The 27337-nt window shown below is 37.8% G+C and overlaps 1 protein-coding gene and 1 long non-coding RNA gene across 10 annotated transcripts in view; one reads left to right on the forward strand and one right to left on the reverse strand.

Annotated features, from left to right (window-relative positions):
* Positions 1-6517, forward strand: part of LOC308071979 — a 30495-nt gene extending 23978 nt beyond the window's left edge. The window contains exon 3 of one of the 2 annotated variants that reach the window (XR_013931449.1): positions 6389-6517. This is a non-coding gene — a long non-coding RNA (uncharacterized lncRNA). Of the gene's footprint in view, positions 1-271; positions 3945-6388 lie in introns of those variants that run through there. The other variant, XR_013931450.1, reaches the window with a different exon arrangement.
* The window catches only part of XPO1 (exportin 1), a 39790-nt gene continuing 16551 nt past the window's right edge, over positions 4099-27337 (reverse strand). For all 8 annotated transcript variants that reach the window (XM_080408194.1, XM_080408200.1, XM_080408196.1 and 5 more), the window contains 21 exons: positions 23043-23104; positions 22921-22965; positions 22651-22832; positions 22127-22175; positions 21921-22040; positions 21692-21820; positions 20114-20272; positions 17155-17352; positions 16444-16582; positions 14337-14518; positions 13330-13486; positions 13055-13218; positions 12069-12203; positions 10983-11166; positions 9418-9524; positions 8811-9005; positions 7710-7878; positions 6386-6520; positions 6110-6269; positions 5935-6031; positions 4099-5150 (listed from right to left, as the gene is read on the reverse strand). In XM_080408194.1, coding sequence (XP_080264320.1) covers positions 5004-5150; positions 5935-6031; positions 6110-6269; positions 6386-6520; positions 7710-7878; positions 8811-9005; positions 9418-9524; positions 10983-11166; positions 12069-12203; positions 13055-13218; positions 13330-13486; positions 14337-14518; positions 16444-16582; positions 17155-17352; positions 20114-20272; positions 21692-21820; positions 21921-22040; positions 22127-22175; positions 22651-22832; positions 22921-22965; positions 23043-23104 — 2915 coding nt within the window. In that variant the 3' untranslated portion in view covers positions 4099-5003. The remainder of the gene's footprint in view (positions 5151-5934; positions 6032-6109; positions 6270-6385; positions 6521-7709; positions 7879-8810; positions 9006-9417; positions 9525-10982; positions 11167-12068; positions 12204-13054; positions 13219-13329; positions 13487-14336; positions 14519-16443; positions 16583-17154; positions 17353-20113; positions 20273-21691; positions 21821-21920; positions 22041-22126; positions 22176-22650; positions 22833-22920; positions 22966-23042; positions 23105-27337) is intronic.

Here is a 27337-nt window from a genome sequence, read left to right on the forward strand (position 1 = left end):
CAAGCTCCAACTTTTGAGTGGTTTCAGACTGCACCTTAGAGCCTCTTTCTTATGTGATCTGGATTAGTAATTCAGTTGAAGGGCTGTTTTTTCCCTCAAGTGCTTCTGTACGCATGAAGGTCTGGTGGTGATGACTGCATTAGCTTGAGATTCAGTGCTACTTATCTAACCACTCCCAGATGAGGTAGGCTGAGCATGATACGCACATTCTCAATGCCATTGTGAGTGATCATCCTTCACATTGTTTCAATCTTCCTTTTGATTATTTCAGTCTATAAAGCAGCTGCCAGATGACTGGTCATCCCATCCCTTTCATCTACATTTCTGAGCATTAGCAACAATGCCATCAGCAACTGAACCATCTTACCTGTCAAAGAGAGCACAGACAGCTTTTTTTTGTACAGCTGGACCCCCATTTTGGACTTTTTACTGGTAAAGCACACTTACAGTGTTCCTTTGCAGAACTTTTATGATTGCACAGTTGCAAGTTTCAAGTTAACCCTGAAAGCAAACTGGTCAGAGGTAGAACTCTGGGAGAAGAGTTCACAAGCTAACTACAAAAGATCTGAGAAGTTTGTAAAACCATTTATGAAGGTTGATGCAAAAATGCTCGATCGATCTAATGCTACAGAAATGCCACAAAAGAAAAGTGGTCATCACTGCCTGGTTTTCAATATACACGATAAATTAACTGGCAGCAGTAATAGGTGGGCTGCATCAGCTCTTTGCAGCACACACATGCTTAACCTTGTTATGTTGTCACATCAGTGAAAGTTTTTAAGTCTTTTCCCCCCCATCCTCCAACCTAGACTGGCCAATTCTTCCTCAGAGTCTTTGGTGAAATAACAGAATCTGTGAAAGACTACAGGCTTCTAAAGACTCAGAAAAAACTGAAACAATGTTTTAAAAGACTAAGATTTTAAAATGTTCACAATTTAAAAAAACACCAGGCCCTCTGACTTATTTTGATGGGGGACTTGGAAGAGACTACCCAATATATTACCTAGGAAAAAGTGCTGTTTAAGTTAGGTGGAGTTAATACAAGTAAAAACTTGAGTATTAGTTTTCCTCCTTTGTCATTCTCATCCATACTCTCAACTTCCAAAACATTCCTTCTCAACCTGATCTTTTCTTTGCACCGTGTTCTTGTACCACTTACAGCACAAACAAGCACTCACAGGTAGTGAGAAACAAGCGTACCAATAGCAGTACATAGGGCAGGTATGTATGTATGACACCAGTGATTTTGAGTGCTTTAAGTAATTAAGGTACATTGTATGTGAAATCTTACCTGAGAAATTAATCCCTCAACTGGAACGGCTAAGCCTTTTCCCAAGGGAAAACTGCTGACCATAATCAGCCTTGGCCAACGAAGCAAGGATTTCCTAAATCTAGAAGGCTAAAAATAAATTCAGTCTCAAGAAACCAAGTGTGGAGGTACATTCATGAAGGGCAGACAAAGGGAGAGGTATGTTTCTTTTACTCATTTTTGACACGAAAACGTTTTTTTCAAGCCATCTCCAACATTTCAGTTCTGCCCCAAAACATTTACAGACAAAGCCAGTAAGTGAAGAGAAAGGGGGAAGGACTAGAAGTTATCTTCTAGCAAATATAAACAGTACCCCGGAAGCCTTAGATCAGTAATAATAATTGTTCCAACTGACTACGGGACAATGTCCCCTAGTCACAATACAGCACCGATGCAAGTTCCCCGCTTCATTCAGTCTCTCCACATTTTGATGCGTAATTTTCAGCATCTCTTCCTAATCCTTCTTTCTATTAAGAAACCCACAGATGAAGTCCTACTGCTTTTCCAGTGCTAAAAACTATTCGAAGTAACTCTTAAAACCTTCCTTGAGAGATGAGCATTTCTAAAGCTTTTTTGCATAAATATTAGCTTTATTGGAAAATAATTCACTTAACCAGATTAACACACACCAAATTATTCTAGGCAAACACCCCCCTTTCCCCCCCCAAAAGAAAAACAAACCAAAACCCAAACCAAAAAACCACATACAACAAAACTAACCTAAAATGCTTTGGAAAATAATCTGCTTCAGTTACAGTAGCAAACACATCATGGTAGCCTTAAACAAGTACTCGGGGGTGTCTTCATCAGCTAACAGGCAATCCATTCATGTAAACACAGAAAACACCCTGTAATACTTATATTTTATGAATGTACCTGGAGTACATAGAATTGGGCTTTTTTGAAAAATCTGTTTAGAAATATCACAAAACATTTGTTTACATATAATTACAAGTTACGTAGATGTTTATACGATGGTTCATGCTTTTTATCCATACACTTTAATGTACAGAGTGTGCATTTGAACTAGAACTTTTAGATGTACATTGTAAAATTTTTTCCACACTCAGGATAACTGCACTAGGAATATGCCCACACACAAGTCAAATCTTTTAATGGTATCCAGAACTCTGCATCAGCTGCACGTTTACAGCATCTGCAGAGATCCATGAAAGGCACCAGTTCTCAAGATAGTAAGTCAAGACCACAGTTAAGTTTTTAGATCTAAGAGGGAAACAAAGAATAAGATTAAAATGTTGTCACTAGGTAACCTAGAAGGTATCCAAATAATGAAACCGCTCTTCTCTGAATTGATTTAGAAAATACATTTCAGATTTGCTTTTTGAGAGGTTAGGTCAGGTTTCATTCTTCAGTAAACCACCAGCCAGACCACGAGCCTCAGACTAACCTGAACCTTAAACACACATAGTAACACGCAGTAGCACACGTGTTGGTTTTGTTCAAAACTATTTTCAATGCACTGTTAATGCCGCTGTATGTCAGAACCAATTCAGTATTTAGTTCTGTGACTCATGAGATATAATCATTCTGATGTCACGCTCTTGGTGGTATTTATTTCCGTTTTAGGAAGACTTTCCTACTCTGCACAGCTTTTGATGATCTTAGCTCTATAATGCTGCAACTCAGCCTTGTCACAAGCCACTTAACGTCCACTCTAGATGCATCCTTCAATAGTACTTCAAGAATTTTCCTCTGCCTATTTAAGACCATACTGCCTTCACAGAGCTGAACAGAAAGCTATACATCAACAGGCCAGGAAGACACGAAAAAGCTTAAATCATGAGCCTTTAAGAGAGAAAGAAACATTTCGTAACTATCAAAGTAATTAACAGTTCTGGTAGGCTGTATTCTAAGTCCTAGCCATGAAGGGTTTGGGAAACCTCTCCAGATTGACAACTGCCAGCTCATAACATGTACACTGCCAAACGACCTTCACGCAGGAGCAGCTATGCTTTTTTTGGGGCCAGCTAAGGAAAACAAATGGAGAGATGTTCACAAACAGGAAGGGGCCAGTCCAGTACTTAAGACTGGAGCATTCTGGTCACAGCTGAATTCTACGTGAACACTGTCAATTCATGCACTTCTACTTCAAAAGGAATATACAGCACAAAGTTAACTACAGTATCCAAACTTACACAGACCTCCACAACTCTCTAACCTTGTTTTACAGCTCTGCGTGAATGGAGATGCGCTGCATCGTAACAATCTTAAGATTAGAGACAAAATAAAGGGGAAGAAGCTTTGGGAGAGCTTAACATCAACTGTTAAGACAGCAGAGACATTACATAAATGGGGAAGCCAAGACCGTACACAGTCTTAGTGTTCATACTGTTTTCACATCTGTACTTCATAAATCTGTGAAAATCATTTAACTACAAAACTTTAGGTAGAAAAATAACTGTAGCTCTTGTCTACATGTGTTATTAAAATGTGCTAGTATCCATTGTTCAGTCAAGATACAGTGCAATACCTCTGCAAAGAGTCCAGAGAGCGCGAAAGAGCAAGAGTGCCTTATTCCTGGCATTTTATAGTAACATAGTATTGAATATTTATTCCTGGAGGCAAGTCAGAATAGCTACTGTACTTCTAAATGGAACCCAAATTAGTTCATATTAACTTCAAGCACAGCCAAAGTCCTTGAGATGAGGCAAGCCAGAAGCAACAGTTATCTAGACCTCAAGGAACTAGTCCTACACCTTCTGGATATGACTCTTGAATACGATCACAGCATTTTCATCCAGTAAAAGAATAAGCCAAAGAAAGAAAAATAAATGTAAACCAAGTTTATTTTGCTTTTAAGTAGTGTTCTTTAAGCACTACAGCATGGTAAACAATGTAAATTAGTATAAGTCATCTTAAAAGCCAGAGTTTTTTTTTTTTTATTTTATGAGTTGTTAAAAAGATGCAGCCTATTCTAACAGGATAAATATTTTAACCATTTCACTTCGAGTTAATGAAGGCTCACAAATGAGCAACACTCCTCATTGAGGAAAACAAAAAGCTGTTGTCGACAAAGCGACAGCACACACACAAAAACAAAAGAACTGTGTAAAAATAACTAATTGTACTGTGTTCCCATACTCTTTAGAAGTTGCTTTACAATGGGATGATATGCACATGATCTTGCTGCAAACTTGCCATACAACTTGCAAATACATGTAGCCTAGCCTTACCACTCAGTCCAAAAAGCTGCTAACTGATAAAAACAAATGCAGCACTAGAATCCTCTGCTTAACAATTCATTCAATCTGTTTTACTCATAACCTTTTCTCCTAGACTGCAGGACAGACTAGAAAGAAAATGATCCCGAATTAAAAATCAAAACTCTTACAGGAAATTGTATTATTTTGCAATATAGTCTTTTACAAGTTATGTTTTGCCTATTTTTCCCCTTAGCCACAAAATGGGCATGAAGTAATTACTTTGAAAATGCCTTAATTTTCAACTTCATGCAAATCTAAATAAAGATGACCAAACAAAAGCTTAAACAATGGAAGGATATTTCACAGAAAATTTCTTATACAAAAAACACATAAGAAAAAGGGCCACTAGGTGACATTTTAATTTACAAATTGGCATCATTTTGGTCAACAAACATCCAAGTGCTGTTTTCTTCTATCACAACAAAGTAGCTGTACAGAAAGAAAACTGCAAAACTTGTTTATTTTTTTTTTTAATCGCACATCTCCTCAGGAATTTCATGTGGATTAAGGATGCCAGGTACAGACATCTGCAGTTTATGCTTCTCCTCTTGAGCCTGCCGAAGGGCTGTTTCTCTTTCCTCCAAGAATAAGTCTGATGTGTCCTCACCTGCAAATTCCTGTGTAAGTTACATAAAATCATTAGTTTATTGTCAAATGCTTTAGGCAGAGTAATAAGCTTCCAAAATCCAGAATGATACAGAAACATCTTCCCCTCACAACCCCTGCCAGACTATTTGCTGGTTTTGCTTTCAGTTCCTAAGGTCAGAACTAATATAAAAGGAACGCAAAATAATTTACCATTTTTACCATATGTTACAGAACAGGTTGCTACAGTAACCCATCATTTAGACCTTACGACTGTTAAAGCAGTACCATTACAATTTTAAAACACCTGATGATTACAGTCTCAATACGGATTAACAAACTCTTTCTGACAATCTTCCTGAATTCTACCGTCTGTAGAAAAATGTAAGAGCATAGCATTGCTCTAGCAAGTTTCAAAACATGTCCCAATCCCAAGCATAACTGAGACAAAATTTGGTTAAAAATCAACTTGCTTTATTTCCCTATTAGAGTAAGTTTTGCAGCCTTCTTATACACAAGGATGGTATGCACAGCATAAAGCACAAGTGATGACACTTAAGCCCAAAAAGTAAATAATTAAGTGATGACACTTAAGCCCAGAAAAATAAAATTATATCACACCGAAACAGATCATACGATACACCACTCGGTCACGCAAGCCATTCGACAGAAGTTCTCGCTACATTTTAAACAGCTGCAAAATAAGTGGTATCTCCTAAACAAACACTGAACGAACACCATCAAAAGTACTTTCCAACAGTATCATCCTGCTAAATAATCATTTTTTATTTCTTGAAAAAAGCACACCAAACATACCTTGATTTGAACCAGAAAATCCCTTAGGTGTTCCTTGAAGGCAGGAATATCCTGGTTTAAACTGAAGAGTCCTGTTACAAACAGCTTAACCTGGGCACTAACAGTAAACACATCAGTTAGTGTTTCAAGACATAAGAACCCACTTAAAAGTATTAAAGACTCATGGCAGACTTACTCTTGCAGGTGAGGAAATGCAGATTTGAGAAGATTAGCAACATACTCCTGAATAAACATTTGGTTGTTCACTGGATTTCCAGGGTTTAACGGAGTACTTATTTTTCCCTCTTCTACTAAGTTGAACATGTATGCAAGGATTGATGCATGCATTGTCAAACCTGAACAGATCAGAGTTATACAGATGCATTTATTATTCAGAACAGATAAGTTAACATTATTTTGATGTTCAAAATACGGTGTTTTAATCAGCTGGCTTACATATGTGTTTTCTTACCAGCAGTGTGTGAGGTGTCCGTTACAACTGAGAAAATATGCTGAAGGATATCACAGAAGTATGTCTGATAAAAACTCTGGGCAGCAGTCTCTTCTTGTGCAACATTCTGAAGCAAAGTATAAAGTATCTGAAGTCCTGGAAAATGTGCATTAAAAAAAACCTTAAGTTACCAACAGAACAGTATTAAAACTTCTGTGCATATTTCTGCCTTTTCCAAAACAATACAAGTATCACAAGAAATTCTGAAAAGCCAAGCGTTACACGCGATTTTCTCGGGCATTTCCTCAAGCAGCCAGTAGAGGGACCCCAGTCACATGCACGCCACACGCCGATTTTATTTGCATTCTTAGATGACAGAAGCATAAAGAACCAAATCATATTACTAGTTACTAACTAATGAAGGTGAGAGAAACTCTCTACCGAAAAAAGTGTTTGCTAATTTAAGGAGGGAAGATATTTTATTTTTTTAGAATGACAGGAAAACTTAAGTTACTTCTAGGTGAAATTCAACTCGAAGTTCTTTTATCCCCATTCCTTCCTAACACTGATAGACAACTGACTAAAGAACTAGGTGGCTTCACAACCATTTTTTAATCCAGTAGTCAAGCACACTAAGCCCAAAATCTCAAAAACTAGTATTTTTTAGAATTCAATACATATAGCCTCTCCTAGTCTCTCTTCAGTAATTTGTCATTCCAGACAGCTTTTTAATTACTTGTGTCTGTCAAATGCAGCAATACATTCAGCTACTCCATGAGATTTCATCCATTTTAAACACCTCACTGCTGTCCAGAGGAAGCATAATCCCCCTTCTATAACAATCTAAGGTGTTTCCCTTTATGCTGTGGGCTCGCTCGCAGAACATGGGTTCAGCCCCCGCCCCAATCGTGCACTTTTCTGCTGGACTTTTCAGTAGTCACTGAGCAACTGTCTTAACTGAGGCATTAAGTCAAACACCACAGGCAGCACTACAGAAGTTGAGCTGCAACACCAGTTTTAGCAGCAGTGAGCTGTTGCATCAGTTCAGCCGTTTCAATGAAGTGCCAGCACTCACATGGAAAAGAAAGCAAGCAGGAACTGTAACAGTGCTCTCTTAGAGCTCCGGGAGTGAAACAGCATCCAAGTATGTCAGCCCATTAATGTATACCTGGCTGACAACTTGAAGCTGAGACAGAAGATTATTATTCTTGTGCAAATGCAGTACTGAGTCATGTGACTAGAATTCAAAGTCTGACTAAAGAAAAAAATGCAAGAAAACAGCATTCTACCAGAAAATACAACTGATACCACAAATAAAGTCTGCGTATTAAACACTTTCATTTACCTGTATCTGCAACGTTTCTCATTGTATGTTTGAAAGCCCAAATAATAGAATCCAGAACAAGTTTGAACTGTGCGGGTGGAATGGCCAGGAATGCTGGGAAACAATGAGAATTTACAGCCTGGAGCAGCAAGAAGAAGTTTGTTCTGTGTTCAGGATATTCTTCAAAGTCCTAGAAGGAAAAGACGGGGGAGGAAGGTCAGGTTTCCTTAAGGTTCATCATGAGATCTTCTGCCAAGTAGAGCACATCAATAGCCAACACAGAATAGCATTTAGATCCCAAGTTTAAAGTAACTTTCAATGCAAAGCAAAGGTTCTTTCTCAGTTAGCAAGCTTTAGTAGGGAAAAAGTTAAGACCATCTTCAGGGGTTACAGAACATCGACAAGAGTCACATTTTGTCAGTACACAGCCTCCATCGCTACCCAGTCCACAGATAAAACAGACACATGGTCTCAAGAGGGGTTAAGCACCTATGTTGCTACAGGGGTACAATTTCTGGTCACACCCTATTGCAAACTAGCACTAATTCAGCTGATAGCACTCAAGTATTATGCAAATACATATTGCACACTGCATTAGTGAGGAAATACTCAAGATGACTGATCAGTACTTATAGATTTTAAATATTTATGAATTTAGCCATTAGTCCTACAGTGACTGAAGTACACTTCTGCTTCCAGAAACACACCATTCCAAGTCCCCAGAACAGAAAAACTGCTAATGGAGTTAAATCAAGAGCTAAACAGAGACATTTAAGGCAATAAGGTTAAGACATCCAACTAGACAGCCACACTTCAAAACAAGTATGTTCATTTGAGCAGAAATTTCAAGTGTCACAAATGCACTTGGTGACTGCAAAAAACCAGGGAGTTCATCCACAAGACACCACCACATATGGAAATGAAAGCAGGCACGAACTCCTACTTAATTGCTATAAGATGAAAGTTGTGCAATTACTCTACTCACTACGTACTGCCTCCCTTCATTGCAAAAGATTATCTTTCACTTACAGATGTACCAACAGTCAGGACTAGTACTCTTATAAAACTCCTTTGTCTTCAGTTACTAGGGAAATGCCTTATCCAAAGTTTAAATATAAATACCTTGTTGATCATGTTTAATGTGCACTCAAAAACAGCATCAAATATCTGAGGTATTTCAGCAGTAATGTGTCCACCCAGTTTGTTGACAATGATAGCCATAGTACTAAGTACTTCAGGTTCTCTAGCAGCTGGAACATTTCTCTGGTAATCAATGAGAACTGCATCCAACAAGGGAGGAACAAAGTTTTCAGCCACCTAACAGAAAGAGTAAGCCACAGTTATAACAACGCAGTTACCGAACATGGTCTCTAGCATGCAGTTTATAGTGAAGTTCATTGTTTAGTTACAGGCAATACTTTTCCCTGGGAAGCTGAAATACATTACACTTCCATTAACTCCTCACCCTTTGTATTCAGGCAGCAGGGCTGCCCATAGGGTTCCCTTTAAACCTCCTCCGATTCCCTTTGAGATTACTCCCAGATAAAATTAATGGAAGCATGTCAATCATAGCTCAGGCCTACCTCTCTACGATCGTACTTTCTATTTTACAAACCTCCTGCAGCAAGTTCCTGTGACCAACTCATTCAGTCAGTTAACAACAGAACAAAAACCAGAGTTCATCCTAATTCTGTCTTGCAAGTTATTTGTATAAAATAAATCTACTTACCATCTGAGGATCACTGGACCTGCTCACCCAGCCAGAAATTAATTTTAAAGTTTCCCTTTTTACAGTCCTCATACTTCTAATCAAGGGCTGCTTTGTTACCATTTCACCTGAAAGTTTTAAAGCTTCAGTTAATCAGGTAAGGTGTAACAAAAATATTAACTTAAATTGGTATTACAAACCAGAGAATGTTTATTTTTATATCCAAACTACAAAGACTACTTAAAAACTATTTACATATTGTGCAAAAAAAAAAAAAAACACCACACACACCCACAAACCAAAAAAAACCCCTACCTTCCTATTCTCGCTCCACAGGTCAAAACTATCACTCAGCATTGCAAAATTACTGACAATACCCTACTTAAAGATTTTGAAAACAGCTACAACTTACTTTTCAAGTAAGGGAAATCACATGTATTCACTTAACTACATGGACTGAGCTTATATCTGGTTCTCAGTAAGTGATGGGGGGAGAACAAGAAAGTTCCTGATTTCATCTAAGAGAAATAATCCTTTAAATTGTCTTCATGTGTAAAAGTCCACACTTACCCTTCTTAAAATGCCCTGTCCTTAGTTTTGTTTCTTACCCCCAAATCAATGTAGTCTTATCAGCAAAACCTGACCTAACACACAGCCATACAACCATTACAGTACGTGCACACGGAAACCTAAGGTGGGATTGCTCGTGCCAGCTTCAGAGCCATCTCTGGCAAGACAGAACCAGTTGTAAAAACAGACTCTGAGGCAACAGCCATCACAGTAGTTGCTAATCAAGCAGCAACTCTGGCAACTTCACTGTTTCCAACAGGGAAAGAATCAAAATGTAATGATTTCTCAGCCAGTTTTATTCAGGATTCTGAGAAGCTGCTTCAAGGTAAACCAGCTGCTCAGTTACAAGTTTTATTCAACATCCCTATTTCCAAATATCATCATTTGCACTGGCAAGAAAATGAAGCATAACACACAATTCCATGACTCATTTTGTCTTGTAATGAACGAGTGCAGAAGCACATTCAACTGAGCTACCATAGGCCCTAATTTAGCTAGTAAGAATAGTAGGTTAGGCAATTGGCAATTCATTCTCAGTGACTGAAGGCCTGGTTTATCACGACCTTCAGGCATCTTCACTACAGTTACATTTCTGTAACAGAGCTATTTGGTAGCACAGTATGACACCAACACTATGCCAACATCTTTTGGAAAAAAAAGAAAAGAATGAGATTCTATTGAAAGATTGTATTTTAATATTCAAAGTTAGAGTAAGCTAAAAGAACACATGCTACAACTTTGTCTCAGCAAGATGCCTATTAATTCCAAGTATGCATCTACGCTGTTTGCACCTTTCCTAAACTTTCTCATTTATAGGTGTTTTTTCATCCCTTTATAATCAGGAGTTCTGTATTTGAATAAAGTATCTGGTTAACAAAAAAATCTAGGCAAGCACTTTTGGTCATTCTCCACTTTCCTGATAAACACTATAACATTACCCAAATTGGAATGTACTTGGAAACCTGATGACAGACACTGCTGCCTCCCATTTTCAGGAAGAACATGGACTTTCTTACCGTTAGCCTGAATAGCTGCAGAAATGTTTTCACTTAGGCACTTGTACACATTCAGCATATCTAAATAAATTCTTCCAAGCTGAATCACAAAGGGGTGGCCAACTGCTTTACATGCTCTTACATTGGTTTTCAGAATACTACCAAGCTGCTTAACTGTTTCAGGATCCTTTAGAATATCAACATTCTGTTAAAAAAAAAATTAAGAGTCCATTTTTTTTAGTGAATAAAACTGCTCTTTAGCTTTCAACATGAAAGTGTAAGGTTAAATTATTTTGCACACTGCATTAAAGAACGTATCACCGAAATTTACATACAGACTTTACATATACTGCTGTTTACTTCATGGCACTTGCCACTACTTTGGAGTCAGGATAAAACTTCTGCAGAAGAGCAGAATTAAATCAATTGAAGCATTTTTGCTGCAGTGGTACAAGCATTATTCTAATTGAAGGAAGAAAAAAAAAGCTATGAAGGAGAGATTAAGAAGGTAAAGCCACACAGCGAGTGGTCCAAAGGCAAGGCAGTGTGTTCTTGTATTAAGCGGGAAGCCAGAGTAAGAAACCTTAACTCAACCTTGCCTAAATTTCAGGTTCTTAACTCCAAACAGACTGATCTCTTGTGCAGTGCAAAACTGTTGTTCTTTAATGCATAAAGTATGTTGAAAAGACTGAAAGAAATTGAGGATAAAATTAAGAAATAAAGATGTACTTTAAGAGAATGATGGAAGAGAAAGGAGGAAGAGTGAACCTTATTTTTAGCACTTTAACTTTTCTGTTTTTCAGAAAGAAAACACACTTCTAAGGTAGGTGAAAGGGAGCCTTAGAAAAAACTATTAAAAAATATCCCATACAGCAACATAAAATTGTCCTTTAAATCAGATTAAAACTAGCATTTATTTTGTGCTTTGTCTCCTCTCTCAAAACAGGACTCTTACTGTCGTGTCAACCGCTATTTTAGCCATCAGTTAATGAAGTCCACCACAGCTACATACAATAATAACAGTAAAAAATAAACCCAGGGTGAGAGAAGCATTTAGCAGTTTTTCTTTACCTCAACACGGAATACACTTAAAATTTATGAGCTTACTTTTGTTGCCTGTTGAATTATGCTGTCCCACACTTGATTCGGTAGCAACATGTATTTTTCTATCAGATGCTCCTGCACAGTCTGGTCTGTCTGTGCCCCAATCATATACCCTACTGCTTCATAAAATGTATGCACCTGATTGGAACAAGTCAAACAGGAAGGTTAAAAAGGAGTAAGGAACATTTTACACTGTTCTGAACTATATATACACTAGAGACTGAAAATGGGTTTCACTGTCTAAATACCATTTTCCCCTTCTGACTTTCAAGGGTTCTTCTCCATTCTTTCTTTACTTTCATTGTGTACAGAACAAAGCTCCATCTCCTTTCGCTCAAACACTACGACATACATTCCACAGTCTTTTTAAATTTGCAGTCATATCCTGAAGTGAGGCAGCTCAAACGTATGCTACTTAACTCTTACCTAAATATTACTACACGCATTTTAACTGTGGACTGGGTTACATCACTCTAAAGCAACTCTTCCCAGATGTCAGATCCACTAGGCCCCAAGTGGACAGCCATTACGGCGACATCTCAGGGTGCATCACACACTGCTCTCTCATTCCTGAGCTGTGCCCTTCCCAGATGCAGAAAGCTTTTGGATAGTTCCCCACCCCTCCCTTCAAAATCCAAGAGCTACAGGTACACTACTGTAGTAGAGTATTACTCACTCCCAAAGCAGAACCAGAAAACACAGGATTCAGTGTCTTATTCCCTTTTTAAAACAGTCCAGAATTTAAAATTTCAACTAAATGCACTTCAATTCTCCTTCCAAGTATTGGAATATCTCAATATTGGGTATATCTCAATATAATTGAGACCCAGTAATGCAACTGTAATGATCACGCTATTTATACCATTACACTGTCACTTACAACAAACTAAGGAATACAATTCAAGCCTTGAAAACCACTACTACGTATCAACAGGAAATAACTTTCCATTAGTCTTTAGGAATTATCCACAATGCTGAACTAAACATACCTGTTGTGGCTGAAGGTCACAGATAATTGTATTAATATTGTTCAAGATTTCATCAATAAACGGCATGACCTCTCCCACTTGCACCTGGACAAAATGTCGGCGGCATTTCTGTGCTATTTTTATGAAGGTATCACAAGCCATATCCTGGACGCCATCATGGGTTTCTAAATTAAATCAAGTCAGTTACTGCTTTGTATTTTTCCCCCATACCTGTCCATGTATGGGCATTTATTTTTTTTAATAATTAAAACAGCAAGTGAAAAACAGATAATTACCATGCATAAATTCAAACAGCTTGTTGACTACTGTCTTCAAAAACTTCCAGTGAGCTCTCAAAAACCGTGGGTATTGACCTACTATATACATTATATTTGATGCAATAATGGCTTTATTGTCTTTTCCACGCTTTTGTTCACAGAGTCCCAGAAGATCCTACAACATAATGTATTCTTTAGTTTCCAACTTCCTCCAGTTCAATTAAAAGCACTACAAGTATAAAATCCTACAAGGAGCTATATTAAAGGAAAGTGGTTGTCATCATGAAGTTCAAAGTCCAAATACCACACACCCCACAGCCCCCTCCTCCCGCTAAAAAAAAAAAAAAGTGGGTTAAGACTGGGGTGATAGAATAATTTTAAGTTTCAGCCAAACCAGGAACACCCTGTTTTCAACTACAGAATCTCCATTTTAAGTATAACTAAAGATTTCTGCAGGAGAGACTTAGCCTCACAGTATTGAGCACTGACCAAGTAGCTGGTATCAGTAAAAATATAGACTCTACATCAAATACAAGAAATAGAACTAAATGTTCGGTATAAATTTGCATAAAGTAAGGTCCATTACTCTTGGAAAAACGTTTTGTTCCTGCACTCTTTCCATGTGTGTATTTACCAAAGAGTTGGTTTGATCAGTGAATATATACAGAAAACAGCAGGGTGCTGGCTAGTTAAAAATGTGAGTTGTTTTGCCACTCTCCTTTATTTCATTAGTAATCCCTTTCCATCTCTTCTGCATTCTCAAAGAAAAACACTTCATCATAAACTAAATTTTATCCCTGAAATTTTCACTGTGAAAAGGCAATTTGGACTAATGCATTGTTCACGGCTAATGAATTTATCACCCTTAAATTCAGGATATAATATTTCCCATTAATTTATTCTTATCAACTTGCTTGCTGTACAAGGTAGCTTACTAAGAACATAGAATAGCATTTTGGTAAACTTAAGTTTCTTGAGCATAAACTATGAAGCGTGACAAAGCTGTCAGTTTTGCACCATGATACCTTAATTACTGTAACAAGGAATCTCTTTTCATCTTCTTCATGCATTGCACCACTGATTGAGCCTATAGCCCAACACAGGGTATTTAAATTTTTCCATGACCATTCTGTTCCATTCACTTGATTGTGAAGTTTTTCAGTCATAATTCGTTCTGTATCTGCATAGTCCAGATGTGTAAGATAAACTGAAAGACATCAACATTAAACAGGCACATTTTAAAGCAACAACCTGGATCACAACTCCATAGGCAAAGTTAGGTTTGTTTTAAGAAAAAGACAACCAAATTGTTAGGTAAGCACAATGCTTCTTTCCTGAACTTATGACATAAGGAGCTAAAAATTTAAACACAAATTTGTTAAAACTGTATTCTAACAATGAACAATAAACTCTACCAATCATCTATGGTTGCACTAAGGGATCTCAGCAAAACACCACATGCTAGAATGTGAAAAGTCCAGTCAGTAAAGTTGCTAAGTTATAATTAACAAAAGGCACACATACTGAAGGCCTCTAGGGAATGTGGGGCCGACTACCTATGGGGGTCACTATCAGTGTGTAAGAAGTCAAGCAGTTTTCTTCTGCTCTCTATTTCAATGCCATTAAGTCTGCTGGTTGCAATAACCCACCACTAAAGTGGAGGTGGTACTCCTGAACAAGTCTAGATAGAAAGATTCAAGTATCACAAATCAAGACACCTGCATCAGCCCCTAATAGGATTAGTGTTTCTAACAAAATTCTAAATCCCAGGAAGTCAAAAGCAATTTAAGGCCAGATTCACGAATAGATTTTTACTGTGCCACGAAACACAGCTTCCACCACACGCTCACTTTTTTTTTTTAAAGTGAATCTTAAAGGTAATACATTACAACCAATAGTTAAAACCAGCATTCACACCCAAACTGAATGTGCATTTCCATATAAATAATCCTGTATCTGGAAATATAACTAAGGCTCAGGACATAACTAATAATTTCAATACAATAAACCAAACATTTAATCCATTAAATCAAAAAAATTGGTTTTCATGTTCCATATGAAAAGATATTAGAACAGTTAATCTAATGCTGGCTGTTACCTACATCACAAGTACAAAGGTGAGAATAAAAAAGAAAAATCCAAACCCACACTGCCTCATGCAGTTCCCCCCTCCACACCCCTAGATCATAACTCTGTTAGTAAACACTCAGTGTTCCCTTAAAGCATTTGCATTTGATAGAATTTGATACATTTAGTATTGAAGGTTTGATGTCCTAAATATGTAATAATTCTAATCTCCCCACTCCCTCAAGTTGCAGTTGGGACGCTGAAATTTTTTTCTTGCCTCAAAAATCTTTAAGTTATCACTACAATACATAGGGTCTATCAATTCACCGATAAAGCGGTTACAGTTGAACATGAGACTTCTGAAAATAATAGCATCCACACTGTAAAAATGAAACCTACTTGCCATATTAAATGGTACAGAAATACCAACCCTGGTGTTCTTCAGGGTGCTCACAACTTTTGGTTTGGGGTTTTTTTTTTCTACATGATATGCAATTAATTGCAACTTTTATACTTTTAAGCAAGGTCATTATAAAATCTCAGCACTAACTTTGGAGAAGATTTTTGAAGCTTAAGTTCAGGCTGGAATTTTGTGTTTTGCTTAGGAATACTATAAAAAAACCAAAAGTATTCAGATCTACTGAAGGAAGAAATCATTTTTCTGGAGGACTGCTTGGTTTACACAAGACTACAACTACAAGGAGTAACAGCCAGCAAGCCCACTTCAGAACAATCCTTCCTATGTAACAGCTTTCTGAGAAAACTAAGGTTTTGTTGAATTGGAAGAATTTTGGTAAAGGATCATCAAAAGGTGTTCTATAGGAAAAGGCAAGGGACAGGAAGTTATTGTATTACTACTTAAGTTATACAACACTACACACGCTTAAAATTGCAAACTTCAGACCAACGCCGTCTCCTCTCTTTCAAGTATGCATACTACTCCTCACTGATAATCATTTTACCCACACAGTAATTCAGATCATAAGCTAACATTCCACAGAATACATGCTGCTGATGCAGCTACAGAGACCTACAGCACAAAAAAATGCCAGCTAGTACACTTACCCAATGTTTCCCTCATATTTTTATACAAGTTTATGGAATCTGTATCCTTCATGAATTCTCGTACTACTTCCCCTTGGTCATTTTCCACAACTAGGACTTCTTCAGGTTTAGCCATACGGCTAACCATTAGCAATCGAACCTGTATGTTGCAAAGGAAGTTGAATTGAACTGTAACATGAAAATATACACAATAGCTCCACAGGTGTTTCCAGAGCACTCTTGTCAGGCAGTGTGACCCATGTGAAGGGTATATCCAGCACTTCATGAGATCAGCTCACTAATTCTATAGACACACATTAACCAAAAAGCCAGGAAGAACAGAGCCTGCTAATTTCTCTCACTATGAACAAGCTGAGTAGTTCACCACCATCACTTTTTCCATACAGTTTTGTTTTTTCCCCTCCAACTGAAACACTCCAGCCTTTATCTGTTTAAGCTAACAGTTCAATACAGATTTATTTCTTAAAAAAAATTAGGTCTAAATTCATAGTAAGTATCTTAAAAACTGAAACACAGTATTAATACTGCTGTCATATACTGGTGTCATCTTAAAGTATCTTTACAACTGCAGCACATTAAATAACTGGAGTTGAACCAATTACCAAGTACCCAAAGCAAGAAAAGTTTTCTTATGTCACTCCTTACATGAAGAAAAATAGTTCAGGAACAGTATCTAAATCCTTAAAGTCCAGTTACTTAAGCATGGATTACCTTGGACAATACAGGCAAATAAAGCTGCCTCCTTGGAGGAACATCGAAGTGTTGACTTCCCGAAAGCAATGGAGAAGCAGATGTTGAAAATGGACTTTCCCTGTACAGCTCAGCAGCTAAATGATTCCAATATTCAAGACAAATCTTGAAAATTTCTGTTTCTTCAACTTCTGACACCAATAACATATAATGAAGAGCCTAGAAAAGTGTGGTTTAAAGATCTCATTATTGATTATTCCTGCAGCTAAAACCACATTGCTTTACATTCGGTTATCCAAATACTGATAAAATGCCAAACCGACATAAAAGTTAGGAAAAAGAGGGCATTAACATTGCAGTTACATTACTTAAAATGCCAGAGGTCCAACCAGCACAGCAACTCAAAAACCAAGTACCCTGTCAATTACCATCATTTTCAAAGTGCATGTCAATTCTTTAGTCTGAAGTAGCCTGAGGACATCTTAAAAAATGCCGTAGCCAAATCAGTCTAAACTATCAAACTCACAGCCCCTGAAGCATCTGCAAGGCATTTTGGTTTAAAGCCCACAAAAAACCTTCAACAGCTAGCTTCAATGAATGCTGTTCTCAAGACTATTACTGCTACTTTGTCCTTATACCCAGAAGAACTGAAGGCAACCATCAAAGCCATACCACTCGCTCACTTTCCACAGAAGTCATATAAACACAACATCTTCTGTTTCTTTACTGCCAGAACAGCCACAGCAGACTGAGAACGGAAGGCCACTGATGCAATTCTGATAGGCTGAGATACCAACTGTAGAAATTAGAACTACATAGCCAAACACCTTTTGCCTAGCTTATTTTTCAGTCCCCTGGTGCAAGATATCAAAGCAATAGCCCACTAATGAACAAACAGAACAGAATTACAAAGTCTGAAGACATTTTCATAGCTTAGGTACTACAGCAACTCATAGCATTTTGGATGGTAAAGACATGATTCAGCATCTGCACATACCAAAACAACCATGTATTAGTGTTATACACATCAATTTTTCTTGGTGATTTCAATAAATTGCATAACTTCCTTTACGAGTTCATGGAACAATTTCAGAAGATCTGTTACATCCAAAGTGCAGGAATAAATAGGTAAGAGTAACATGGGGCTTTTTGAAGTAGCTGCATAACTACGTTCTGTTACCCTGGAACTTACAGAAGTGAAGTTTGCAACCGTTTTAGGCCAGCCTAATACTTTCTTAAACATTTCATCATCCTACGAAACAGTTATTCAGGACTGAGTTTTATGAATGTGTGTTTTAAAGAATTTAACATGGTTATGCTGGACAAGAGAGGATGCTACTACCTAAAAACTGCACTCCAACTTACACACAACTGCACAGGACATGTGACAGTTTCAGCTGTTTACACTGGTCTTCTTAATGAAACCTCAACCTAAGTAGAAACTAGTTGTGCTCTACCCCCATTCGCAGTTCTTTTCAAAGCTTACTACTTCCAGGTTCAGGAATTACTTGGGAACTGTTGGTTGTTGCTCTTTTTAAAATAAGAAGTGATATTCCTCTTAGTCCAACTTCTAAACGAGCTACAGTTTGATATTTACAACCAACTTATCGATATACTTTTTTTTTGTGGAGGGCTTCCTCCAGAAGAAATGTATTGAGAATACTATCTGAAAAACAGACTAGAGTTCAGATGGACATGTTAGGTTACAGCTAATCCATCTGCATGGTGTACTTCCCGCCCCCCAGTGGAACCTGGTCTCCAGGTTTAAACTGCGGTATTGTTTCTCTACCTCTGTCTCAGGGCAGTTCCTCACCCTATCGCCTCCATACCTGCACAGGGCTTGATTCTGGGCACATGAAGTGGTGCTTCAAGGGGCTTTGGAGCCAGTTTCATCCCCTTGGAGCTCAGCAGTGGGAGGGAGCTAGCAAAAAAGTCACCACAGAACAGCTCATCCTCAGCAAAATTTTTATTCACAATTAAAAAAAAAAACCACAACTGTAAAACCCTGATTTTGTGATCTAGCCCCACTATAGGATGAGCTAGTACTTTCAGTGTTCAGCAGTCATACAGAATTTAAGCCATTCCAACCCTTCATTCTCAGCTGAATTTCTAATAATTTCCACAGATCCCAGTGGTTTTGACAGTGAAGTTAAACTTTACTGTCAAAATTGAAAAAAATGCAGCAGTCTCCAAGAAAGGGGAACAAGCAGAGAGGAAGGATAATTGTAAATCTTATTCTCACCAGCTACTGTGAAACAGCTAACAACTGCGGCCTGCAGGCCCTCCTCCAAGACCAGTAATACTACAGTAAAGCACACAGAGTCATTTGGTAAAGCTCTACCATTAATCATTACTGGCATACATAGTCTTTATTACATAGAAATAGTAGCATCCTTGAGGATTACATTCAAAGCCTTTCAGTTAAATTTATGGGATATGGTACATAGGGCAAGAAGCTATACCAGGATGGAAGCACTGAACATGTTGTACCCTAGAAAACATGCATGTGCTGTACCCTAGAAAACAGCTCTGGATGCTGAATAAAAACATTAACTGAGCTGCTTCTCACAGACTGATGAAAGTCACAGAAGCACCTCCTGTATACAAGAGTTGAGCAGAAAATACAGTATGTAAAGGCCCATGGAAAAACAATGTATCAATTTATTTTTAAGCAACATTTAACACTTTCAAGGAGGAGCAAGTAAGAAGATGGAGGAGACAGAGACTTATGTCTTCAGACATTGTATTAATGTAGGATCACTGAAAATAGAATGCCATTGAGGCATACTAAGTAAAACAAGAACTTTGAAAGGGGTTTTTGTATTCATGCAATTTGCCAATTACATGAAAGAAACAGGACTATTTTTTTCCCCTCTTACTCTCTTTAAGTACCATGAGCTAGAAGTTATAGTTAGTATCATATCTTTGAGTATGGAAACACTTGCTACATTTTTTAAACCAGATAAACTGAGAAACTTACCTCCATTAATGTTTCCCTCAGATTTAATCTCTTTTCTATAAGTTGACCATGTTCCTTGAGGAAGGTGCAGAGAAACAAACTGAGATTCTGAATGAAGTTCTGTTCATCATCTTTTCCATTTGAGTATGCAAGTCGGATATTGGTATTTAGAGGAAGCATCTAATAAAAACAATACAGACATAATCAAGAATTTCCCTTTTTATACAGAACTAGAACTACCACGTATTAACAAGTATTTTGCTCTTTTGGCAAAAAAGCCCTTCCGCTTTTCACTATATCCACTCTTTGCCTTCTTAAGTAGGTCTTACAGCTCCTTCATTTCACACTTGATCCCAAGATGGACAGCAAAGTGCAAATGCAGAACAGATACAAAAAGTACTGAAGAACTAAACCTTTTTCCAACCCTCGTAACACCAGCTGTAAACAAGGAAAGTATCTGCTCTAGCACAGACATTTCCAACTAGCACGGGGCAAAAAGATGTTCCAAAAATGTGTTACCTGTCCCTAGTAACATTGAGTTTCAAAACATCACATCATCACAATGTGAAAACAGTAAGCCAGACCTCCCTAATATTTGGAAATTGGCAAAGAAGACTGAAAGATACCAGAACACATTTTTCAGTAATCATGTAGAGATCTCTGGCACCTCTGAAGAGATGCACTGGCTTTTAAATTCTATCATTACACAAATAAACCCTTTTCAACACCGTCTTCTAGTAGGAAACTACATTCTTTAATGTCAACGCTATTCAGCTATAGAACAGTGAGAACAGTTTAACACTTTCGCTGCTGCCAGCGTTTGGGTGGTTTTGATTGCTCTCCGTTTTACAAAAAGAGTCAAATATTTGCAATGAATGCAACAGCTGGCATCAAATTCCTATGCAACAGTCATACTAAAAACCTGCAAGTTACAAAACAGGTCGAACACCCAACCTGGCATTCAACTGATGTTTTGAGGAAAAACATTATTAAAATTAACTGTAAATAAAAAACCTATAGCTCCACTTGAAACTGGGGGGTAGGGCGGCATTCAAAGAAGCATGCCTGTTCTAAAGAACCTCCCAAGATGGACACTGATTGCTAACAGAGGAAAACAACTCTTCACCTGTCTGCTTAAGATGCAAATACAATGAGGAAAGCTACAAACTCGCGTAACTGAATCTGAACTGCTCAGAGGGTTATCACCAAATTACATGTATTTAAAGCATGGCTTTGTAAGACAAACATTTTATCAGTTTCAAAAACTAAACAGTAACTTGCAGAAGTTACTTCAGCTTAGGTTTTAGGAGTCATGCAGTACACATTTCGTTGCACCTCTCAACTTTCCCCATCAGACAGTCTGAGTCTTCAAACACCTCTTAAATTAAAACAAATCAATACTGCAGAAATACAGCTGTGAGCTAGTCAAAATTACACTTAGCACCTTCTGATCAAGCCATAAATACCACTGAAGAACAGTATTTGTCCGATCAAGAGCTCTATAATGAATATGAACTTGTAAACTGAACTAGGTTCTACAGAAATTCATTTTGCAAAGTGAAACAGTCAAAAGAGACAAATTTATATAAAAAACATTACCTGTTTTAACTGCATCATGGTCAGGGTAAAGAGTGTTACAAACTGTTCTTCATACTGGCTTACACTGACACCTGCAATCTCTGTGAGGCACTTCAAAGAGACATTTCGAAACATGGGAACATTTAAGAACTATTGAGAGAAGAAAAAAAAAGGGTATTATGAGTGCGCTGCATGCTAAGCTTTTTTGCAATTTATATTTAAATTTGACGGTCATTTTTTGCATAAGTACCTTGTATATTAGTGTGCTGATTAACTTGGTCTCAAATATATATCCCAGAGGAATCCAGTTCAGAAATCGTAGCAAGGTTTCCAAAGTTGCGTGAACTAAGGGAGCATTTTGGGAGTTTTCCTGTAAACAACCATTAGTGTTTATGACATTGGTAGGCATGATCAGGGGTTATTTTTTAAGTCATCATTAAAGTAGTTAAGACTTACCATCACAAACTGACACAGTTGAAATATCTGAGAGAATTCATTGCACATGCTGTAAAGAAATAAATAAAAAATTAAGTATTTCCACATTCCATAAACAATCCTACTTACTTCAATCACAATTACTATGCTCATAGAACAGGTCCTGAGGACCAGTGTCCATGGAGGCATTCATTCACAAGCCACCTGGCTTTTACCCATTTCCATGGTAATAATATATATTTTGAAATGGCCCAAAGCCTGTTCCTGCAAATTGTGGGTTAGAAATAAAAGAATGCCAAACAATCTGTTAAAAGGGTAGGAACCATCAGTCAACAGATGCTACTTGCAATAAGTTAGAAATATCTGTGTACATGGAAGTTTGGTATCACCCAACAGTACTGCTCTGAAGAAAAATCAATAACCCACTCAGTCTCAGAAATCAAACTAGTCAGCTCCAGGTGTTCACTCAAAAGCTCAAAGTTGAGAGCAACTGCTTAGCAGCAAGCACAAAAATCTATTATTAAGATTTAAACATATATACTTGCCTGTCTTTCAAATGCTTGGCTTTTACTTGAGTAATCTGGCCACTGGAAAAATCAAACACTTCTTCACTCAATAGTTTAAGGATCACCATATTGTTCTGACAAAGGCTTTCACTAGTCCTGCTTGCTCCCACAATATCACTTATAAAAGTTGGCCAGTGCTTTGGCCATTCTTGTTTCAGTATCTGAAAAGTGAAGCACCCATATGTTAGATACGCATGCAAAACCAAAGACTTTGTAACAAAATTTAAAACTCTATGAATTCTAGCCTACCTGAACAAGAATCATATTCAGTTTCCCAATATAGACTTTCTCTTTCTGGAGAAGAGAAGAGAAGAGTCAGGTTATGCCTAATATTCCCCTCCCTCTTCCTCCCCTGAAGAGGATTCACTTACTTCTACACATGTTGGATCAGATGAGGTCTTGATAATTAGGCCGACAACATATTTTTTAATACCTGCAGAAAAGTTGGGAATTTATTTTCAACTATGTCAGATATCACAAATGTAGTAGTAAGTATTTTCAAATTTGGGTTCTTCACGTTTTTAAGCAGAAACACCTCTAAAGAACATATATGCATGTGTCAGCAAGCATCCCTCTTGACTTGTATGCTATGTGGAAAAAACCCACACCTTTGTGTCAGTTCTGCAAGAGTTACTTCAGATGTAGGAAATGGCTTTATGCTTAATCTATTTCAATAAAACAGAAGGAAAGCAGACTGAGGATTAGTGTGTACTTGTAGTAACTTGCACCAGATCAATCTATCAGCTTCCTAAAGGCTGCAAGAAATTCTGAGTAATGTTGCATTGGTAGCACTGCACCGATGTGTATTTGGCCGAATGAAGATGGACAGATGGCACCCAGCACTGTCCAGACCCTGGACATACACTGCAGTAGGTACTTAGAAATGCTGCTGTAGAGCTCCTTCAGTGAAATGTCTTTCTACCCCCATTATGTGCTTGCAGACCATACCTAACAACTCCAAAGTGGGCAGATATATTCTCACTACCTCAGCCAAATGTTTACAATGGCAAGACAAAATACAAACGAGAGTCCTCCATCTTCTTTGACTAACGCTTTATTAATAAAACAGTGAACTCAGAAAATAAATAGAGCTTTCTATGCATGATTCCAGTTTTAGTGTCAAGTTAGCTAGAATTGAACCAAAAGCTTAATCTTCTGTATGAACTATATGTAAAAGTTCAGAGATGCTCCCATTTACTTAGGTGATCCATTCTGAACACAGGAATTCCCCCGCACAGTATTTATAAAGTGGAACACTGGGTCAGAGCTTTGCAAAGTTCATTCACCAATACAGTAAAATGCACTTCAATTCGGACTCCTGTGCTTTACAGCACACATAGATGCTACGGATTACTGAACTTCTAATAAATTGTAGTTTATTGCTTTTTGTTGTTTAATTTAATTTGTCAAGTAGGGGCACAGACTGTATTTAAATCACTCATTCTGTTTTATTTCCTCTACAAACATTTGAGTTTTCAGCTCCGCCATAGAAAAAAAATACCAAACCACTGTAACAAGCTATATTGCCCAAAGTGCCATTCTGCTACCTAATCCTCAGCTCCCACCTCACCATTAACCTATCAATGACTGAAGACATGGAAACAATGGCTTTCCAAATAACTTTTCATCACCACATACATAGCTAAAATCATTCTGTACTAGAACATCCAACTCCAAGAAAAGACAGGCACAGGGGACCTGGAGTCATGAAGCAGATGATTACTAATAGTTCTACTTCAACATAGCTTTGACAGGATGATCGATCAGAGAACATCAGGAATTAAATACTTCAAACTAGGCAAGCGTTTTCTTGTCATCGGGCAGTTTTAGAACAGGTATGTTTTGCTATTCGGAGTCATGAACTCAAAATCTAGGTTCAATCGCTTCTTCAATGCAGACAGTCAATGACTCATGCAGACAAAATGTATGTTGAAGATTTTAGAGAAAGCTGTCAGTTCACTGAGAAGAATGCCTTGTGTTGATGATGGTTCATTCTCCCCCAGCCAGTAGTCTAAATTTTAAGACTTTCATGTGACATCACCTGAATTAGCAATTATTTTTTCATTTCAGGCCTGAGCAACAGGATTAAAAGGTACAGTCTGTAACTGCATTCTCATGAAATCTGGAGAATACTAAGTCTAGACTTCGGGCCATCAGATACATACTAGGCAGGAGCTGTTCTACAAGTAATTTTGATTACAAATGAAACTATTCATCATTATCAATGGGGATCAAGCCACACTACTCCAGAGGAATAGTCATTAACAAAATAATTACCACTGTCAGTCACTGGTTAAGAGCTATTAACCAAGCACTAGCATTAGTCTATCATCATAGGCCTATCCTAGTATTTTAAAGCTAAAATACACACACTCTGCTGAAGCATTACAGTAATTCACAAATGAGATATGAAAGCCCTCAAAATAGTATGGAAATAGGTTTGCAGTGCCAGAAGCTAAACTATTTTAACTGCCTGCTAAACCACCAAGGGAAGCCTACTGTTGCAACTCCTTGCATTTCAAAAAGGAATCTGAAAGCAAGTATTGTTCTTAGACTTTTGACTCCAAAGCTAAGTATTTTCCATCTTGCTGCATCAATAGTATTATGCTGTTTAATTACAACTGAAATGCTATGCTACCATCAACCTGGCCTCGAGATCAGCAGATGGTAACAAGCTGCTCTGCTCCAAAGCTTCTCCATTAGAAAAAAGCAACCACAGCTCAAAAGGCAACCTAAAAAGTTTGCTAGTTTTCACACATCATGCCGCAGGCTTCTAAGATCTACTATCCACTGAACAAAGCCATACTCTTAATTCCTTAAAAGCCGCTGCTATCCCATTCTCTAACACTTTTTTTTGGCTTAAATGGCATCTTCTACTTTTTTTTTTAACCGAAGTATTGTGGTTTGTGCTCCGTATTTAATAGCTCATTTCTTTATCATTCCATAGGAGAAAGGATTCTCAGTAGAACAAAGATATTTCAACATTCTGCTTTGACAAAAATCAACACATAGGCTAGTTAACATTTTTCAGCAGAACACATCCACGAAACTGTTCAAGGGTAGCAGCCTATTGGATCTGCTAAAATCAGTGTGTTTTGAGAACTTAAAAGGAAGTGTTATTTTGGGACATGCACAAGCCACATAACCACTGCCTAGAAGGTCTCTTTCAATCACAGGAGCAGCTGAACAAGTCTTGAAGATGGCAAGAACACAACTGCCAAGTTCAGTCCCTTCACTAAGCCAAACAGGAAGAGACGCCTGGCAAAGGGGCCTTCCAATAAAACAAAAGGGGAAGGGAAAAAAAAACCCCAAACCACAAACAACAGAGACCAACACCCAAACCACCACAATATCCACACACGTGTCGTTCTCCAAGGACCATCCAATGTCACAACTAGCTGATCTCATGACAATCTGCCACCAAAGGGAGCAGATCCCATTTTTCATTCTAAAACTTTCACTGATACAGCACTGGCAGTCCTAGCACCTGCTCAAAAACTTGTTCAGAGGCTGAATTAGTAGAAAAATGGAGTTATCAAAAAAGCCCAGTAGTTTTAAAACTGTTTTGAAACTATCTTCTGCCAGCTTAGCTCCCTGACCCAGCTCACTTTTCAAGGGTCAGAGAAACAACAGTACTGGCTCAAAGACATCACAAAGTGCTCAGGTGAGGAACACCTTTATCCACAGCAGTTTAGTAGATCAACCTAGCTGCAACATCCAAGTATGTTCTAATTCTCAGAAAAGTTGGACATCATCATCATCAGGTCCACACTAGTGCCACTGTTAGCATTTTCTGGTAAGCAAAGTACAACAAAGCAAAAAAAAGAAAAAAAAAAAAAGAAGAGAAAGTTTCTGGATGAACATAAGATTATTGTCCTTATGTGAAAGTTGCTCCTCTACAGACAGGCAAACACAGAGTAAAATTGAAACGTTTTCTGGAGGGAAATTATTTTCCCACGTGACCCAAGCTATGCAGTGGTTACAGCTGAACTGGGATAGCAAGGAACACCACATTATCTGACATTAGTAAATTCTGCAGTCTAGACTTGACAAGTGTGAAATACCCTACAGCTTAATCTTCCAATGTGCTTTTCAAAGCAATTACATCTAATCTAGGCTGTGCGACCAGAGCTCAGAGAAGTTCCTATTCCGTCCAAATACAGCATGTTACCATGAATGCACACAGTCAGCGTGTACACACCTGTAGACAAAACCTACTTCTTGTACTTAAGACACACACACACATCCTTTTATGCAGTTACAGAGCACAAATGTTTAACAAGTGTAGAAAATTATTCTAGCTGGTACTGCAGATGGAAGTTCACACTAGTTTGTAAAATTCACACATTCTCCATTTGTATTAAAGATTAAGTGAAGCAGATAGACAATGTAACTCTGCAAATTAACATTATTTTGCAATCAAAGCAAGAATTTCAAATCCTAAAGCCAAGTTATCCCCTCCAGGGACGTTTGTATGCACACACACTTATATTAAACTGTTTAAGTAGTCTCACAATGTGGTCAAAATACAGTTGTATTTTTAGTCTTAAGAAATAAAGCTTTCCCATACTGTCTCACAAATCACCTTTCCCTATTAGTGGTGAACCTGATCAATTCATTATCTATTTGCTTTTCAACAGAAAAAGCCGAACCATGAAAATTCTTT

The sequence above is a fragment of the Falco punctatus genome (genome assembly GCF_963210335.1).
Source record: "Falco punctatus genome assembly, chromosome: 12".
In the NCBI taxonomy this organism is placed as follows: domain Eukaryota; kingdom Metazoa; phylum Chordata; class Aves; order Falconiformes; family Falconidae; genus Falco; species Falco punctatus.